Source organism: Suncus etruscus, chromosome 14 (assembly GCF_024139225.1).
Source record: "Suncus etruscus isolate mSunEtr1 chromosome 14, mSunEtr1.pri.cur, whole genome shotgun sequence".
Lineage (NCBI taxonomy): Eukaryota > Metazoa > Chordata > Mammalia > Eulipotyphla > Soricidae > Suncus > Suncus etruscus.
The window spans coordinates 68,149,245-68,168,570 of NC_064861.1; the positions used below are offsets into that span (position 1 = coordinate 68,149,245).

The following is a 19,326-nucleotide window of genomic DNA, read 5'->3' on the forward strand; positions in this document are numbered from 1 at the left end:
AACAAAAAAGACATCTCTGCCTATTTCTGGGGAGAAATTGAGGAAGGAAACAAACAGGCAGCTGTGGCAATACAGTGCTGGGCAGTGTGGGACCTGGGCTTGCAGGTGTATTCTTCATTTCTGAGTCCTCCCCCCACCTCTTATCCTTAAGTTGGAGCCCTGTCATAGGCCACACGAGGCTCCTGGGGAAACAGTGAGTGTGATGGACAGGAATGAATTTGGTCTCGATATTCTTTTTTTTTTTTTTTTGGTTTTTGGGCCACACCCGGCAGTGCTCAGGGGTTACTCCTGGCTGTCTGCTCAGAAATAGCTCCTGGCAGGCACGGAGGGCCATATGGGACACCGGGATTCGAACCAACCACCTTTGGTCCTGGATCGGCTGCTTGCAAGGCAAACACCGCTGTGCTATCTCCTCGGGCCCTGGTCTCGATATTCTGAGTCCTCCCCAAGGATCCGGAAAGGGAAAGCAAAGCCAGATGAAAACCTCTTGGTGCAAGGTTGAGGGAGGACTGTGGAAGGCAGGGGCGGCCACACCTGGGCACTCCCGCTTTGAGCACACAATTGCCATCCAGCATTGGAGCCTAGTGAGTCCAGGAGGTGCTATTTTTCCCATCTCAGTCTCCCTCTGTCTGCCCTGAGCACTGGTTATTACTGACTAACCCTCTGGTCCCACCCAATAGCCCGACAACAACAGCTCCCACGCCAGAATGCTGAGTGCTGACCTCTTAGTGCTCCTAATTTCTGAGTGCTTCTAAATTCTTCACCGTAAGCCCCTCTGGCACAACACTCTACCCCCAGTACAAGCCATGGACCAGACTTCACTAGGTGATGGAGACCAGGTACACCCCCAAACACATATTTCATACATACACACCCCTGCCCCAGCCCTGGGCCTGGCTTCCCGCAGTTCTTGGAATCAAGTCCCAAGTTTGTTTTCCTGCCCCAGAACCTGTTCCTATGGTCTCGGCGGATCTCTGGTCTCTGGTCACCAGCCTCTGTCCACACGGGTCTAATTTCTGTCACCATGCCAACCACCCTGCCCGTTGGAACCTCTCAAGCCCGTGTCCCTTCATCTGGAATGTTCTTCCCATGCTACAAGGGTAACTGAACCAAGGAACAGAACAGAGGCAGGTCACCATGGTGTCCTGTCCTCAGGCTGCTGTCTCCATGAAGAAGGTTCTGCTCTTGTCCCCATCATCAAGGACCCCAGTGATGAAGAGAAATCATGACAGAGAATTGGGCAGAAATCCCCCAGATCTGGCAGAAGCAGGCGCCCTTTCCATCCCCTGCGTTAAAAGGCATTTGTTGGGGCCGGTTTTTGCAAGCAGGAGCTGGAAGCCAGGAGCTCAGGAGAGTTTCGCCGAAAAAGAGGACGCCCTCCCCTGTGCCCCCCACCCCGGTTCCTCGATCTCACAGCCAGTCCGGGAAGGAGGAAGGAGAGGAACTCCTCAGACTCTGGGTCTGAGATCGCCGGGAATCCCAGGGGACAGAGGGAGACCGTCCGCCCCCAAGGATACTGAACTGGAGACGATCGATTTTGGAGTCCGATGCACTTGGCTGCCCCCCTGAGTAGCTAGCTCTGACCTTGGACAAACTATCGAGGCTCTTGGCATTCAGTTTCCTAGAACGGAGCGAAAGCCAACGCCTGCACCAGGGTCACTTAGAGGTTTAAACTTGGGGGTGCGTTTACAGAATTCACCCCTTCTTCAGGCAGAACTCCTCCATCCTCTCACATCCAAACCAGCACCAAAAGACAAGGATCAGCGGGAAAATCTGGGCGAGCAAGGGCGAGCAGAGCCCTCTACATAGCTCCCCGAAAATCAGGGGAGCCCTGGGACAAAGTGCAAGTTGGGGTGGGGGAGGCAAGAAAGTCGAGCTCCCCTAGCAGAGTGACAGGTCCTGCCTTCTGGGGAAGGGGTGGAGAAGGGGGAAGAGGCGCAGAGCGGTTGCAAAGTCAGGGAGCCCAGTGGGATCAACAGGAAGGACAAGACTGGGACAGGGGTGAATTGAGGGCTACGGGGTGATGCCATAGCTTGCAGCTGTCAGATGGCAGAGACTCCAGAAAGAACAATCGGACGAAGGGAAAAAGGGGGGAAAGAACTGGGGAGGAAGAAGAGGGTCCAGGGAAGAGGAACTGGGAGCTGGGGAGGGGGGACACCATACCTGGGGGTCTCCTTGCAGCTCGCCCACGTAGTACTGCTCGAGCCAGCGGCGGGCATTGTCCGAGTGGCGGTGCGGGGGCCCGTCGAGGTCGGCGCGCACGTCCTGGCCGGCCCGCGCCCGCAGCAGCTGTTCGCCCCCCGGGTGCTGCCGCACGAAGTCGGAGAGGTCGTAGAGCCGCGCACCGCAGCGAACCCAGCAGGCGCCCGCCGCCAGGCGCCGCTGGACGTCGGCGGGGGAGAAGCGGGCGGCGGCGGCGGCGGGGGGCGGAGCGGAGGCCATGGCGGGTCGGGACGCGGACAGCGGGGGGCTCGCAGCTCCGGGGCCGGCGGGCTGGCAGGCGGGCGTGTGCTCGGCGGCCGCCCAGCGCGCCTCTGATATCCCCGCGGCGGCCGCCGCTAACGCCTTGAGCGCGGGGCCGCCGCCGCACCTGCTCATTTGCATGCCGCGCTCCCATTGGCCCGCGCCGGACGCGGCCGAGTCCCGGGCCCCTTCTCCATTGGCCGGCGCGCGGCTCCGGACACCCGGGGCCCAGCTGACCACGCCGCGCGAGCCGCCGGCCAGGTGGGCCCGGGCCGGTGGCGCGCGCGCTTTCCAGGTGTGGCCCGGCGCCTGCCTCCGGGCAAGGCAAGGCAAGGAAGGCAAGGGAAGGGGAGGGACGGGAAGGGAAGGGAAGGAAGCGCGGGTAGCACGGAGCCGAGGTCCCGAGCCATCATCTATCGGCTTGGTGGCCCCAGTTTGGCACCCGTGGCCCTTGGGACAGTTCCTCCTATACCCAGCCCCGTCCCAGCTGCTTCATGCACACTGGCTCAGAAGTCTGCAAGCGACTGCAGTTAGGCTGACACTTGCCCCCTTTTCTTTCTTTTTTTGTTGTTGTTGTTGTTTTATTTTTGGGTCACAGCCGGCTGCGCTCACGGGTTCCTCCTGGCTCTACGCTCAGAAATCGCCCCTGGCAGGCTAGGGGGACCATATGGGATGCCGGGGTTCAAACCACTGACCTTCTGCATGCAAGGCAAACCTCCATGCTATCTCTCCGGCCCCGACACTTGCCCGTTTCTTGGTCCACTGCAGGCTCCAGGAAAAAGGGGGCGCGGGGCGGGGAAGCTTGAGGGGTCCTCGAGGACTAACCCAGAGACCTTGCAGGGGTCTCAAACTCAATTTACCTGGGGGCCGCAGGAGGCAAAGTCGGGGTGATCCTTGCGTGCAAAGTCAGTAGTAAGCCTTGAACATTGGGGTGTGTGACCCAAACAACTAAAACAAAACAAAACAAAACAAAACAAAACAAAGATTCCTCTAGGGCAGGGCCACAAAATGTACAGAGGGCCGCGAGTTTGAGACCCCATCTAATGGGATATTGGTGAACAACCATGCCATTTCGCCCACCAGGAGTGGGTACTCAGTGCCACCGGATTAAACATTTCAAAATGCCTAAGATAATCATTTGCTATTTTTGGGGGGTGGGGGAGGAGGGGACCACAGCTGACAGTGCTCAGGGACTACTCCTGGCCGGCTGTGGGTGGACTATACGGGGTGCTGAGGATCCAATCCTGGTTAGTTACCTGCAAGGCAAGTGTGCCTACCCACTGTACTATTTCTCTGACCACTTAGATGTCAATTCTGCCAATTGGCAAACCACGGCCTGTGGATTGAGCGCCTATTTTGTTTGTTTTATTTTATTGGGCCACACCCATGGATGCTCAGGAATTACTCCTGGCTCTACACTCGGAAATCATTTTTTTTAATTATTTGTTTTTATTATTTTAATTATGACAACAAAGATGCAAAGAAAGAGGACAGGGTAAAGTTACAGTGGAAGCCCATAAACAGGATTATCAGTAGTCCCATCGATGATATCCCAGCCTTGAACTTTCAGCCAAAGAGCATTAAGAAAAACAAAACTGAACCCATGTACAATACAATTACTTTGTCCCTCAAATCCCCAGTTGTAGTACATATTGTTTCTTAGCAGCACACCATATAATCTAAAGATATTAGACTTATGTAACTCTTTAAACATTGAGGGCAAAGTACATTTATCTAGTTCCATGCACATGCTTACTAGTTTAAGTTAACCTCAAAAGTTTTAATGGGTTGTTTTTCTTAAGGATTGGAGTCAAGGGAACATAGTAAAAAACGATATTAAAGTGGCATTTGTTTGCATAGGCCCACCAAAACATAAGGGACATGGAAAGACAAATTATGGTCTAAATACATGGAGACCCTACCCCTGAAGTTTCCTGGCACAGGACTGACTCTAGGCTCCAGGCAAACTAGTTTGTCCAATTCAAGTCATCGTCTGTAGTGGCAATACACCTCCATTCCTCACATAGTCTCTGTTGTTGGTATCATGCTTCTGTATTAAAGATCCTGGAGTCTGCATATCCCATATTGCAGTCAGGATGGTGCAGAGCATCCTCTCGTTTCACCTCACACTTAAGGGGCAATAGAGAGAACCATGTCCTGTAGAGCAGGTCATTGTTGTTGTCATGTCTTCTCACAGGTCATTGTTGTTGTCACATCTTCTCAGTATAAACGGAAGTGTTTTTTAAGGAGGTTGATGTCACACCCTTGGTGGTGTCTTTCCTGGTAGAGGACTGCTTCCAACTGTTGCTATAAAAGACCTTGGATGTTTCGTAGATAGCTTGCCTGGTTCCAGCGTGAATGGAGAATGCCCATTCATCTGAGGCCTGTGCCAGGTCATTATATCAATATTCAGGGTGTAAGGTACATTGTAATGAGATTTATTAGATAATAACTAATCTGTATATATAGTGTTTTCCCATTTTAATGTGTCTATGCAAACAAGGATCAATGCCATGAAGCGTTATTGGTGCATCTGGAAGCAATAGGAACAAGACCAGCAATTTCCATGACATAGTTCAATCATAGGCATCAAACTGAGGGACAGTTCCACCAACAATCCTTACTAAACAGCTTACAAAGAAAAGACAAGATGAAAAGTGGATAGAAATATCATGGTAGAAGAATATATAGAGAGTTACAGCAGTTAAAGAAAATAATCATAAAATATTCAAAAGATATATGTGTTCAATATGTGTTCGATTTGTGTCCTTCTAAATAGTTCTGGGATTTGGAAGATCTACTGTATGTCTTTGGTCAGAGATTAAAGCTGTGTGTTACTGAAGTTAAGAAGGGTAAATCTGGGGTACTGATGGTTGGGGGGAGCATATGATCGCGCGGGGGTTTCAAAATGTAGACTGGTATGAAATTGCCAGTGACAGCCTGAGTATAGCTGAGCAATTATCTGCCACCCCCCAGATCAAACGCCATCCCCTAAGCCAACCTCTGGAGCCGGCCTGGGAGTGGGGTAAACCCAGGGTGCCCCATCAGCTCCTCCCAGAAACCCACCTGGAGATCCGGAGGAAAGAGGGAAAGGGGGGTCGGGTGACCCAGGTCCGGGCCCCCCACCCTAGGCCAGGCCAAAAGGCCGCTGGCACATGCGGAGGTCTGCCAGCTGCCCGCCCGTGCTGCTAAAAATCCTGCTCCAGGAAGGGAGAGAGACCCTCCCAAGCCCGAAGGACAGGGATTTAAGCCCAACCTAGGCCGGTCCCCAGACCCGGCCTGGGAGTGGGGAAAACCCAGGGTGCCCCATCAGCTCCTCCCAGAAACCCACCTGGAGATCCGGAGGAAAGGGGGAAAGGGGGGTCGGGTGACCCAGGTCCGGGCCCCCCACCCTAGGCCAGGCCAAAAGGCCGCTGGCACATGCGGAGGCCACACCCATGGATGCTCAGGAATTACTCCTGGCTCTACACTCGGAAATCATTTTTGACAGCCTTCGGGGACTATATGGGATGTGGGAAGCTTGAAATCTAGCTCAGTCACGTGCCAAGCAAACACCCTACCAGCTGTACTATCATCTCAGGGTCCTTCTCCCAACCCCATCTCCGACCCCATCAACCTGTTTTTATGAATAACCTTTTCCTGAGGGCTAGATATATCACACAGGGGTTAAGGCGCTTGCTTTGCATGACCACAAAGCACAGAGCATCTGGAAATAATAATTAAAAAAAAAAAAAAAACAGAATTCGTGAGGCAGAGAGATAGCATGGAGGTAGGGCATTTGCCTTGCATGTAGAAGGTCGGTGGTTTGAATCCTAGCATCCCATATGGTCCCCCGAGCGTGCCAGGAGCAATTTTTTTTTTTGGGCCACACCCGGTAATGCTCAGGGGTTACTCCTGGCTATGTGCTCAGAAGTTGCTCCTGGCTTGGGGGACCATATGGGACACCGGGGGATCGAACCACGGTCCGTCCTAGGCTAGTGCAGGCAAGGCAGGCACCTTACCTTTAGCGCCACCGCCCGGCCCCACCAGGAGCAATTTCTGAGCGTAGAGTCAGGAGTTAACCTCTGAGCGCTGCTGGGTGTGACCCAAAACCCAACCCCCCCCAAAAAAAAAACCAAAAAACAAACAAACAAAACAGAATTCGTGTTGTCAATGAGGCCAGATGATCAAAATGGAGAATGATTTTAAAATGTCTAAGACTTTTTTTTAAAAAAAATCATGGACTTAGGGTATTAATTCTAAATATGGTAAATACTGAATCAGAAATATACTTTTTTCCTCTTTAGGTTTTGGGCTACAACAAGCTGTGCTCAGGCTTACTCCCAAGGGGCTCAGGGGACCATATGTGGTGGTGGGAGTTAGTTGTATGAAAGGCAATTTACTTGCTGTCAACTATATCACTAAGTGTTTGGGGGGCCTCTTGGGAAAAGGTGCTTTTTTGGAATCAATCTTGAGACTGGGCATCACATCTGTTCCCAGCCCAGCTGGAGCAAGAGGCCTGACCTAGATGTTTCAGAGTCAGGCCAATCCCACAAACTTGTTTTGTTTTGTTTTTTGGGTCACATCGAACAAGCCTGAGGGGTTACTCCTGGCTCTTTGCTCAGATATTGCAACTGGCAGGCTCAGGGGACCATACGAGATGCTGGGGATCGAACCTGGGTCCGTCCTAGGTCTGCAGTGTGCAAGGCAAATGCCCTACCGCTGTACTACCACTTAGCCCCCCACAACTTTCAGTCAGGAGTGGGCCTGGTGTTTCTCCCTCCCAGGCCCCCATGGCTCACCCATGGGGATAGTCTGTGGGTTGAGTCTGTGGGTCCTCTCTGCAGGTGCTGGGGTCTTAGGTCACTTGGTAGTAGTACTCTTTTCAAGTAACCCTCATCCCACTTTCATACACCTACTCTGTTCCACATGTCCTCCTACCTATGCTCAATCACTCAGAGGTGTTCTTGGGTGCTGCCTGGTTCCTGGTTCCTGAGACTGTGGGACACCTCTGCAGAAATTGAGACTTTTCACCATTGTTCTAAAGTCCCCATCTGAGACTGAGTGAACATTTTAGCCATTACTCAGTTGTTTTTGTTTGTTTTTGGCTACCCCTGGCATCGCTCAGGGAGTACTCCTGGCTCTGTGCTCAGAAATCACTCCTGGCAGGCTTGGGAGACCATCTGGGCTGCTGGGGATTGAACCCAGGTCGGTTCTTGATCAGCAACATGCAAGGCAAATGCCCTACCACTGTGCTATTGCTCCAGCTCCTGAGCCATTACTCAGAATGGCTACACATTTTTTTTTAGGGGCATGGACTACATTTTCCCAGGGCTATGCTGTGGGAGTCAGACCTCACAATGCTTGTGATTCTAGGAAGTACACGGGATTGAATTTGGAGCATTCCAGGAGTGCCCTTCACTGCTTAAAGCTGTCTCTTAGCTTTCTTGCTCCAGTTATTTCATTTCTAGAGATCCGATCTTTCTGTCATACTGTATAAAAATGTATCTGGTAATTAGTTGCAACATTACTTATAGAATAGAAGCAACCACATTACTCAACATTAGGGGAAACAGTTAAAAAATGCTGATTTTTTTGGCCAGCAAAGTACTATACAGTCATTTGAGATAATGAGATAGCTTTGTATGTACTGAATAGAACAAGCTCCAGGATGTTATAAATGTTCTGGAGATAATTATTTTGCTATTTAAATTTTTTGGTTTGTTTTGTTCATTTCTGGACCATACCCAGCAGTACTCAGGGCTTAATTCTGATTCTACACTCAGAGATTACTACTGGCAAGCTCAGGATCATATAAGGTGCTGGAAATTGAACCTATGTTGGCCACATGCATCCTACCTGCTGTATTATTGTTCCAGCCCATACTTAAAATTCTTGGGCCCGGAGAGATAGCATAGTGGCGTTTGCCTTGCAAGCAGCCAGTCCAGGACCAAAGGTGGTTGGTTCGAATCCCAGTGTCCTATATGGTCCCCCATGCCTGCCAGGAGCTATTTCTGAGCAGACAGCCAGGAGTAACCCCTGAGCGCTGCCAGGTGTGACCCAAAAACTAAAAAAAATAAATAAATAAATAAAAAATTACATACTTAAGATTCTTAATAATATATATATGTGTATATATATTTGGTTTTTGGGCCACACCTGGTGATTCTCAGGGGTTACTCCTGGCTATGCGCTCAGAAATTGCTCCTGGCTTGGAGGACCATATGAGATTCTGGGGATCAAACCGAGATCCAGCCTGGATCAGCTGCATGCAAAATTACCCTGTAAGTTATTAAGCAAAAACTTAATACAATTAACTCAATACATTTGCTAAGCCACTAAAATACCTGCACTTCTTTTCTTTTCTTTTCTTTTCTTTTTTGGATTTTGGGTCACACCTGGCAGCGCTCAGGGGCTACTCCTGGTTCTACACTCAGAAATTGCTCCTGGCAGGCTCGGGGGACCATATGGGATGCCGGGATTCAAACCATCGTCCGTCTGCATGCAAGGCAAATGCTTTACCTCCGTGCTATCTCTCCGGCCCCACTTCTATTTTTCACCTCCATAAAAGACAGATGGAAATTCTTTGTTCTAAGTCTGGGACCAGACAAAGAATGTTCACTCTTCTCTACACATTCCATCTTGTATTGGAAGTCATATTCTGTAGTATAAGGCAAACGTATGTATTAAAAAAAAAAAAAAGCTGGGGCCAGAGAGATAGCATGGAAGTAGGCATTTGCCTTGCATGCAGAAGGTTGATGGTTCGAGTCCCAGCATCCTATGTGGTTCCCTGTGCCTGCCAGGGGAGATTCCTGAGTGTAGAGCCAGAAGTGACCCCTGAGCACTGCCGGGTATGACACAAAAACCAAAAAAAAAAAAGGAAAAAAAGCAGAGATGAAAATTTAAAAATAACTACTTGCAGGGGCCGAGTGGTGACACAGAAGTAGGGCATTTGCCTTGCACGCGGCTGACCTAGGACTACCCACAGTTCGATCCCCGGACATCCCATATGGTCCCCCAAGGCAGGAGAGATTTCTGAGTGCATAACCAGGAGAAACCCCAGGTTTAGCCCAAAACCCAAAACAAAACAAAACAAAACAAACAAACAAAAAAACATGACTTGCTGGCATGATTTTGGACTTATAACACCAAGAACTAAGAAGTGAATTTAGCAGGTTCACAGCATCTAAGGTCAAACTACCAAAACATCAACTGTCTTGGTTATTAGCAGTAAATGACTGAAATATGAAAAATTTAATGTATCTGTGTCAAGTAGCATAAAATGTGATAAAAAAATTTTGAACAGAAGATAGGAATCTATAAGATCTATAAAATGCTATAAAATGCTACTTAGAGAAGTGTAAGAATATTTTACAACATAGAGGGAGTTTGTGAACCTAACAAGGTCCAGGTTTATGAAACACATTGAGATCTCAAATCCTACAACACCATTTCCTAAATAAATAAATAAATAAATAAATAAATAAATAAATAAATAAATAAATAAATAAATAAATGTTTGGCACAAAGCTGGGCCAGTGATAGCACAGGGGTAAGATGCTCACCTTGTACAAGGCAGTTCAAGGTTAGCTCTCCAGCACAACATATGGTCCCTGGAGTCCACCAGGCGTGATCCCTATCACAGGAGTAAGCCCTGATTACTGCTGGGTGTGGTCCCCAAACAAATACCAAATCCTATTTTGGGGGAGTTAGAGTGGGTGGGGTGCTTGTGTTGCACATGACTGATATGTGTTCAATCCCCTGCACCCCATATGTCCACCAAGCTCACTAGGAGGTTTATTTTAGGGGGGGGAGTGTCACACCCTGTGATGCTCAAGGGTTACTCCTGGCTATGCGCTCAGAAATCACTCCTGGCTTGGGGGACCATATAGGACGCCCAGGGATCAAATCTCAGTCCATCGTAGGTCAGCTGCGTGCAAGGCGAACACCTTACCATTTCGGCCCCTAGAAGTTATTTCTGAATGCAGAGTAAGTCCTGAGTGCCACCAGTTGTAGACCAAAGACCCCCTCCACAAAAACTCAAACCTTATTTGGAAGAGGGTTACATCCAGCGATGTTCAGGTGTTACTCCTGGCAGGCTCGGGGGACTATATGGGATGCCCGAATTCAAACTGCCATCCGTCCTGGATTGGCTGCTTGCAAGGCAAACGCCCTACCACTGTGCTATTTCTCTGGCCCCTCAAACCTGATTTTTTTTTTTTTAGTTTTTGGGTCACACCCTGCTCAGAAATCACTCCTGGCAGGCTTGGGGCACCATATAGGATGCTGGAATTCAAACCACCGCCCTTCTACATGAAAGGCAAACACCCTACCTCTATGCTATCTCTCCAGCCCCTCAAACCTAATTTCTTTTAAAATTCTTTGTGCTTTTAATTTTTTTTTAAATTTTTTTTATTTTGAATTATGAGAACAAAGATGCAAAGAAAGAGGACAAGGTAAAGTTACAGTGGAAGGACAGTCACCCATAACATAATTCTCAGAAGAAGTCTCCTTGCTGATATCTTAACTTTGAACTTTCAGCCAAAGAACATTAAGATAAATAAAACAGAATCCATGTACAATTATTTTGTCCCTCAAGTCCCCAGATTGTAACACATTATAATATTTCTTAACAGCACACAAGACAATCTAAAGCCATAAAACTTACATAACTCCATGGGGCCGGGCGGTGGCGCTGGAGGTAAGGTGCCTGCCTTGCCTGCGCTAGCCTAGGACGGACCGCGGTTCGATCCCCCGGCGTCCCATATGGTCCCCATATGTTGCCAGGAGCAACTTCTGAGCGCATAGCCAGGAGTAACCCCTGAGCGTCACAGGGTGTGGCCCAAAAACAAAAACAAAAAAAAAAAAAAACTTACATAACTCCTTAAACATTAGAGGCATAGTATTTTTTACATTTCCATGTACATGCATATTAGCTTAAGTTAACCTCAAATTTTAAGTGGGTTTTTTTTAAGGATTAGAGTCAAAGGAGCACAGTAAAAACGGTGTTAGAGTGGCAATTGTTGTTTGCATAGGCCCACCAAAATATGAGAGACATGGAAAGGAATAACCCTGACTTAAATACAAAGAGATCCTACCCCTGAAGTTTCCTGGCATAAGACCAACTCTAGGATCCAGGCAAGTTATCGTCCAATCCAATACATTGTCCGTAGTGCCAACACACTTTTCACACAATCTCTGTTGTTGGTATCATGTTTCTGTATTAAAGATCCTGGAATCTGCAAATCCTACATTGAAGTCATGATGTGGAGCATCTTCTCATTTCACCTCACCATTAAAGGGCAATGCAGGAAACCCTATTCTGTAAGCAGGTCGTTGTTGTTAAGTCTTCTCAGTGTTAAGGGAAGTCTCTTTTGAGCAGGTCGATGTCTGAGCAGTGTAGGGTCTTCCGTGGTAGAGGATTGCTTCCAGGTGATGTTATAGACAAACCTGGATGTTTCATGGATGGCTTCCCTGGTTCAGGGGTGAGTGGAAAATGCCCTTTCTTCTGAGGCCTGTGCCAGGTCATTATGTCAATGTTCAGGGTGTAAGGTCCCTTTGCACTACAAGATTTGTGTATTCCAATCTCTATTAGATAGGATCTTATTTGTATGTATAGTATTTTCTCATTTTAATGTGCCTATGCAAAAAAGGAGCAATGCCACGTGGTGTTATTGGTGCATATGGGGGACATAAGAACAATTCCAATAATCCCCATGACATGGTTCAATCATAAGCATTAAACTGGGGGACTCTTTCACCAAAATTCCTTGTTGAACAGCTCATAAAGGGAAGATGAAAAGTGGTTAGAATCGTCATTGTATAAGAGAATATTTAGTAAGACTTATAGTTGTCAGGGAAAAACAAAATATTCTAAAGACATACGTGTCCATTTTATGTCTTTTGAAACAGTTCAGGGTTGTTACACACAATGCACGGCTTAGGTCTGTGATTAGGATTGTGCAATACTGAAGTTAAAAAGAGTAATGTGGGGGCTGGAGAGATAGCATGGAGGTAAAGCGTTTGCCTTTCATGCAAGAGGTCATCGGTTCGAATCCCAGCGTCCCATATGGTCCCCCGTGCCTGCCAGGAGCAATTTCTGAGCATGGAGCCAGGAGTAACCCCTGAGCACTGCCGGGTGTGACCCAAAAACCACAAAAAAAAAAAAAAAGAGTAATGTGGGCTAGTGATGTTTGGGTGAGAGAGTTAAGGAGTAAAAATGAGCTTTGAAGGGGTGTGGAAAAGGGCAGAATACAAAATGGACATTCTGGATACGCAAAACATAACATAAAGATAAGGAATACTCTTAATACAAGCCGTTTTCCATATGCAGAGTGGTCAGAAATTGCCAGTGACAAACTTAGCGCAACCGAGCAAATCTCAGCACACCCCAAGTTGGGACGAACCATTTCTGGCTGCCTGGGCTGCCACCCCAGAAGGCCTGGAGGCCAGGGGCAGAAGAGGGGAAGGCTGGGAGCCTATCAAGGCTCCCAGCGCACCCAAGTTAGGGAGAAGGCCTTCCACATGGGGTCTCCCCCAACCTCATGCCGGCTAGAGCTAGCCTCCAGTTCAAGAGAGGATCGAGAGAGAGATCAAATCTAATTTTTAAAGCATTAAGAACACCAAGTGTGGGGCAGGGTAGGTGGCGCTGGAGGTAAGGTGTCTGCCTTGCAAGCGCTAGCCAAGGAAGGACCGCGGTTCGATCCCCCGGCGTCCCATATGGTCCCCCCAAGCCAGGGGCGATTTCTGAGCACATAGCCAGGAGTAACCCCTGAGCTTCAAACGGGTGTGGCCCAAAAACAAAAACAAAAACAAAAACAAAAAAAAAAGAACACCAAGTGTGGGGCTGAAGAGATAGCATGGAGGCACGAAGTTTGTCTTTCATGCAGAAGGACAGTGATTCGAATTTCAGCATCCCATATGGTCCCCTGCACTTGCCAGGAGCCATTTCTGAGCATAGAGCCAGGAGAAGCTCCTGAGCACTGCAGGATGTGACCCAAAAAAAAAAAAAAAAAAAAAAAAAGAACACCAAGTGTGATAGGTATATGAAGATGGAAATTCTCATGTATTTTGAAATAATTTGGGTCTCTTTGGAAAACTAATTGCAATACCTACCAAGGTTTTATTTATTGTTTTGTCTTGTTTTGTTTTGTTTTTGTTTTTTGGGTCACACCCAGCAGCGCTCAGGGGATATACCTGGCTCTATGCTCAGAAATCGCTCCTGGCAGGCGCAGGGGACCAAATGGGACGCTGGGATTTGAACCACCGACCCAAACACCTTACCTCCATGCTATCTCTCCGGCCTCTCTACCAAGGTTTTATGAGTTAAGATCTTACTCAAGTTATGTTTAGTAACTTACCTGACATAAATGCACCCCAATATTTATCTAAAGATATGTGAAAGTAGAAGTTCTATTCTTTCTTTTATTTTTGGGGGGAGTGGGGTCCACATCCAGCAATGTTCAGAGATTACTCTTGACTCTGCTGGCTCTTGGCCCAATAATTACTCCTGGGTCTTTACTCAGGAATTACTCCTGGAAGTACTCAGGAGACCCTATGAGATGCCAGGAATTGAACCCAGGTTAGCTGGGTACAAGGCAAGTGCCCTCCCTGCTGATCATCTCTCTGTCTTGCTCCTCTTTCACTTTAGAAATTTGTTAGGAGGAACACAAGGGACACTAAGACTATGGCTTAGCCTTATCACTGGAGGCGGAAAACCAAGACTTCAGTCCACACAGCTGGTGAGCACAGCTAGGCATCATGTTCCTGTTTAAATCATGTTTCACAATTTTGGTACCATGAGCCTGGGAACAGCTCAAAGGCTGGCCGTGTTGTCTGTATTGCTTTATATTTAATCCAGCTTCAGACACACAAAAAGGTGTTTCATAGACATACTAGGCAAGTGCTCTAAGCACTATCATATCTCCCAGTTCCTATCATTGTTTTACAATTGCATTAAAGTTCCCATGTCATGGTAGCCATCACTTTAGCCGTTTTGAATGGGGCAATTTAGTGGCTTTGGCTGCCTTCACAATGCAATGTGGTGCAAGTGTCACCTCAACCCAAATGGAAACATCCTCCTCCAGGAAACCCTGGGGTCATTAGCACTCACCTCTGTCCCAGCAGTCAGAGATCTATTCTGCCTCTCTCACTCCATAGCACACAGCCCTGGTGTCTGCTCAGACTCACTCAGCATGATCTTTCTATAATTCAGGCATGTTGCTGCACAAGCCTGCATCTTATTCCATTTTAAGGCATGTCTTTTGTCAGGATAAACCTTGGCTTATCAACTCATCAGTTAACGAAAGGAGACAGTCAACAGACATGCACCTTTGGATCACAGAGAAGAGAGTAGGTTTCTTTCTGGGTTGAACAAAGGTGAAGAGACCCAGGCCCGACTACCTAAACAGCTCAGGAAGAGCTCATGAGAAGGGCTCTTATGATTGTGGTTGTGGTTGGTAGGCAGCGCTGTAATGATGGACAGGTGAGGTCAATGGTTGTGGACAGGCTTGTTTGTTCTGAGGATGGAGAGACAGTGTCCTGGCCTCACCCTTTCCTCAGGTCAGCATGTTACTCAATGCCCAGCACTGGGGCTGGCAGAAGTCAACTGCTCATCCAGCCCTCCATTTCTATTGGTAAAGTAATAGGGGGGTAAGAGGCCCAATTCTCTGGGAGACAAGAACCTGCTTTTGGAGTTCTGAGTCATTATTTGTCCTTGCTGTTCATGGTCCCCAGTTATTAAAGGGTGCGGAGACCAACAGCTAAGTCATTGGGCTGGGTGACAGGATGGGTTGTGAGAAACTTGGGAAACTCTGTAGTGATCCATGCTGAACAAAAGTTCAGGGGCACTGGTGACCTCGTTTTCTCTAGCTTAGTGGAGCACTCACTTTCTCCACACCCAGGAACACCCAGAACAGGGCAATGATCCAAAAGGACACATGAACCCAGAGTGTCTGCATATAGCCCCCAAAAGAGATGTAAGCAAAGCAGCAGGCAGACAATATATATATTCAAAAATGATAGTTTTGGGTGCTTGCTTCGGCAGCACATATACTAAAATTGGAACGATACAGAGAAGATTAGCATGGCCCCTGCGCAAGGATGACACGCAAATTCGTAAAGCATTTCATATTAAAAAAAAAAACACACGATAGTTTTGGGCTGTGAGATGATTGTATTCACCAGGCCCTGAGTTTGATTCCTCACACCAAATATTCCCTCTACCCCATCCCCATCCCAAGCACTGCCAGGTCTGGCCCTGATGCCCCCATGCACCCAGCCCATAGGCCCAGCCACAGTGGGTCAACATCATTGGGAGTGGCACCCCAGTGACACACCCTCCAGCTAGGGAGATCCAAGGGAGGAGGAACAAAAGAAAAACTAATCCGAAAATGTTGTGGGTTTGCAGGTGACTTAGAGGAGCCCCAGATAGTGAAAATTAACTTTAGAAATCCTTGGGGATTTGCTTGGTGTCAGGGTCTTCCTTAGGGTTTCTTTCCCAGGGTCCACATCTGGAAATTCTGGGGAGCCTGGGGTCCCCCGAAGCCTGCCAGACTCAACCTAGCAGTAAGCTGGATGCTTCTTGGGCTGGGAGTAGGGGGCCCAGGCAGTGCAAGGGAAGGGGCAACTCTGAGCTCACCTGCTCTCTGCATGTGTCCCCCACCAGCCTTCCCTCAGCTCTCTCCCCAGGACTCCCATTCAAACCCAGGGCTCCTGGGGCTGGAGAGATAGCATGGAGGTAAGGTATTTGCCTTGCATGCAGAAGGACGGTGGTTCGAATCCCGGCATCCCATATGGTTCCCGGAGCCGGCCAGGAGCGATTTCTGAGTGTAGAGTCAGGAGTAACTCCTGAGTACTGCCGGGTGTAACCAAAACCAAAACCAAAAACAAACAAACAAACAAAAAAAAAACAACCCAGGGCTCCCATCCAACCCCAGGACCCTTTTCCAACTGTAGAGCACCCTTCAACCCCAGAAACCGATCCAGTCTCTGGTGATACCCATATACTAGAGTGAGCTTGGACACTACTCACAGTGTATGGGTGGTCCCACTCTCACCCCATATCAATATCAAAGCCAGGGAATGAATGCCATTTCCTAAACTCCTGAGGTGCCCAGGCAGGTCTGGTTAAGATCTTCCACCTCCCTTCCTGCTCCCCACAAACATACCTCCTCCAACTCAGCTCTCACCACCCAATACCTTTATTCCCCTTCCAACCGCACTTTCTTATGTGGGGCCAGAGAGATAGTATGGAGATAAGATTTGCCTTACATGCAGAAGGATGGTGATTCGAATCCCAGCATCTCATATGGTCCCCTAAGCCTGCCGGGGGCAACTTCTGAGCATAGAGCCAGGAGCGCTGCCGGGTGTGACCCCCCAAAAAATTTTTTATGTAAGCACTGTGGTTACAGGAATGTTAATAGTTGGGTTTCAGCATAGAATGTACATAGCCCTTCACCAATGCAACTTTCCTGCTACCAATGTTCCCATTTCCCTCTCTTCGGACCCCATGCCTGTCTCTGGGACAAGTATTCTGCTTCTCTCTCTATCATTGTCATGGTAGTTGTCAGTGCAGTTAATGGTCCTAAGTTTGCCCTAACTTTCTCATTTTTCTGCCAACTCCTTGCCTTCGAATCCCTAGTCTCTCCAAACCATACTGTTCGCTTGGTTCCAAACCCAGCACCCCATTATCGCCCCACATCCGAGCTCCAGTCTGGAGAAGCATTTCTCATGTGCCCTGAGCTGCCTCCAGATCTACAATGCCTAACCCGAACTCATGACCCAAGCCTCTGAAACTAGGTTATCCCAATCTTCAATGGCATCCTTAGGACTCCAGAATTCTTCCTCATGTTCTCCTCTCACTCCCTCCAAACACATTAGCCAAACCAGGTTTCAACTCTACCTCTGAGATGTCTTTCATCTTACATGCATTCCCCCCCCCCCCCAGTTTCACTAAATTCTGACACAAAATATTCTCCTTTTTTCTTTTTTTTGTTTTTGTTTTTGGGTCACACCCGGCAGTGCTCAGGGGTTACAACTGGCTCTATACTCAGACATCGCTCCTGGCAGGCTCAGAAGACCATATGGGATGCCGGGATTTGAACCACCATCCTTCTGCATGAAAGGCAAATGCCCTACCTCCATGCTATCTCTCCAGCTCACAAAATGTTCTACTTTATAATACTAAGTTTAAGACGTGCGATATAATGACTTAATTCTTGTATAGATTGGGAAATGCTTATATTAATAAGTTTAGTTAATATCTACTACTACATACAGTTGTATTAATTCCCTATGTAAGAACTTTTATAATAATCTTAGCAACTTCCATTGTTAAACAATAACTGCACAGAGAAAGACAACTAAAGCAAATTGAGGAAAATTGCTATAAATTGGTCCCCAAGCTACACCATTCAGTGGAAAAAGAAGGAGCAGAAATGGAAACAACCAAGTGCATGACCAACCTGGATTCTATCCCTGGTACTACATATGATCCCTGAACACAGAGCTAGGAGTATTCACTGAGCATCATCTGGTATAGGTCCCCTTCAAAATGCAAAAGAAGATGAAAATCTGACTACTTCCAAGGACAAGTTGCATTTTTTTTTTTTTTAGTTTTTGTTTATTGGGTCACATGCGGTGGTGCTCAGGGGTTACACCTGGCTCTGGACTCAGAAATTGCTCCTGGCAGGGACAGGGGACTATATGGGATGCCAGGATTTGAACCATTGGCTATGTGTAAGGCAAACACCCTACCTCTGTACTATTTTTCCGGCCCTACAAGTTGCATTTAAGGTGAGCAAAATAAATAAAATACTTAGGAATAATTTTAACAAAAGACATTTAGGGTCATTGAGACAGAATTTAAGGTGCTTGCTTTGCACATAGGTGACCTCGGTTCAATCCCTGGCCCCACATATGGTTGTTGAACATGTCCAGGAGTGACCCCTAAATATAGAATGTGATCCAAAAACAAATCAAAATATGCAACTGTTTTCAATTTCTTTTCATATTTTTTACTTAATTTAAAAAAATGCATCACATAGTTGACATAGTTGGCCATAATACATTTGTTTCCAGATAAGTTAAAGCAAAGTAACTGAAAAAAATTAGAAAACTACAGACCAATATCCCTGATGAACACAGATGCAAAGATCCTCTCAACATAATTCTGGCAAATAGGATCCAATGCTTCATCAATAAGGTCATACACCATGACCAAGTAGGATTCATTCCAGGAATGCAAGGATGGTTTAACATATATACAATCAACATAATTCAACATGTCAACAACAACAACAAAAGAAAAACCATATGATCATATCAATAGATGCAGAGAAAGCATTCGATTAGGTCCAACACCCATTTATGATAAAAACTCTCATCAAGATGGGAATGGAAGGAACTTTTCTCAATATAATCAAGGCCATTTACCACAAGCCAATAGCAAATATTATTCTCAATGGAGATACATTAAAATCCTTTCCTCTAAAATCTGGTACAGGACAAGGCTGCACTTTCTCACCACTTCTATTCAACATAGTGCTGGGAGTTCTTGCCATAGTGATTAGGCAAGAAAAGGGGCATCCAGAAAGGAAAGGAGGAAGTCAAGCTCTCACTGTTTGCAGATTTCATGATAATATATCTAGAAAATTCTAAAGACTCTACCAAAAATCTTCTAGAAACAATAGATTCATATAGCAAAGTAATTACAAAATTACAAAAGTAATGCACAAAAATCAATGGCCTTCTTATACACCAGTAGTGATAGAGAAAAAATGGACATCAAACAACTCCATTCACATTAGTGTTGCACAAACTCAAATATCTTGGAGTCAACTTAACTAAAGACTTGAAAACTACAAAACCCTGCTTCAAGAAATA

The 19,326-nt window shown here is 47.2% G+C and overlaps 1 protein-coding gene and 1 non-coding gene across 2 annotated transcripts in view; one reads left to right on the forward strand and one right to left on the reverse strand.

The window, feature by feature from the left end:
* The window catches only part of FA2H (fatty acid 2-hydroxylase), a 50,036-nt gene extending 47,538 nt beyond the window's left edge, over positions 1-2,498 (reverse strand). Inside the window, exon 1 of the mRNA XM_049786428.1 lies at positions 2,164-2,498. Within this exon, the coding sequence (XP_049642385.1) occupies positions 2,164-2,442 (279 nt within the window). The 5' untranslated portion in view covers positions 2,443-2,498. The remainder of the gene's footprint in view (positions 1-2,163) is intronic.
* A 12,973-nt stretch (positions 2,499-15,471) lies between these two features.
* On the forward strand, positions 15,472-15,578 carry LOC126029050 (U6 spliceosomal RNA). The gene has a single exon (XR_007502708.1). It is a non-coding gene; the product is annotated as a U6 spliceosomal RNA (small nuclear RNA).
* The last annotated feature ends 3,748 nt before the right edge of the window (positions 15,579-19,326 follow it).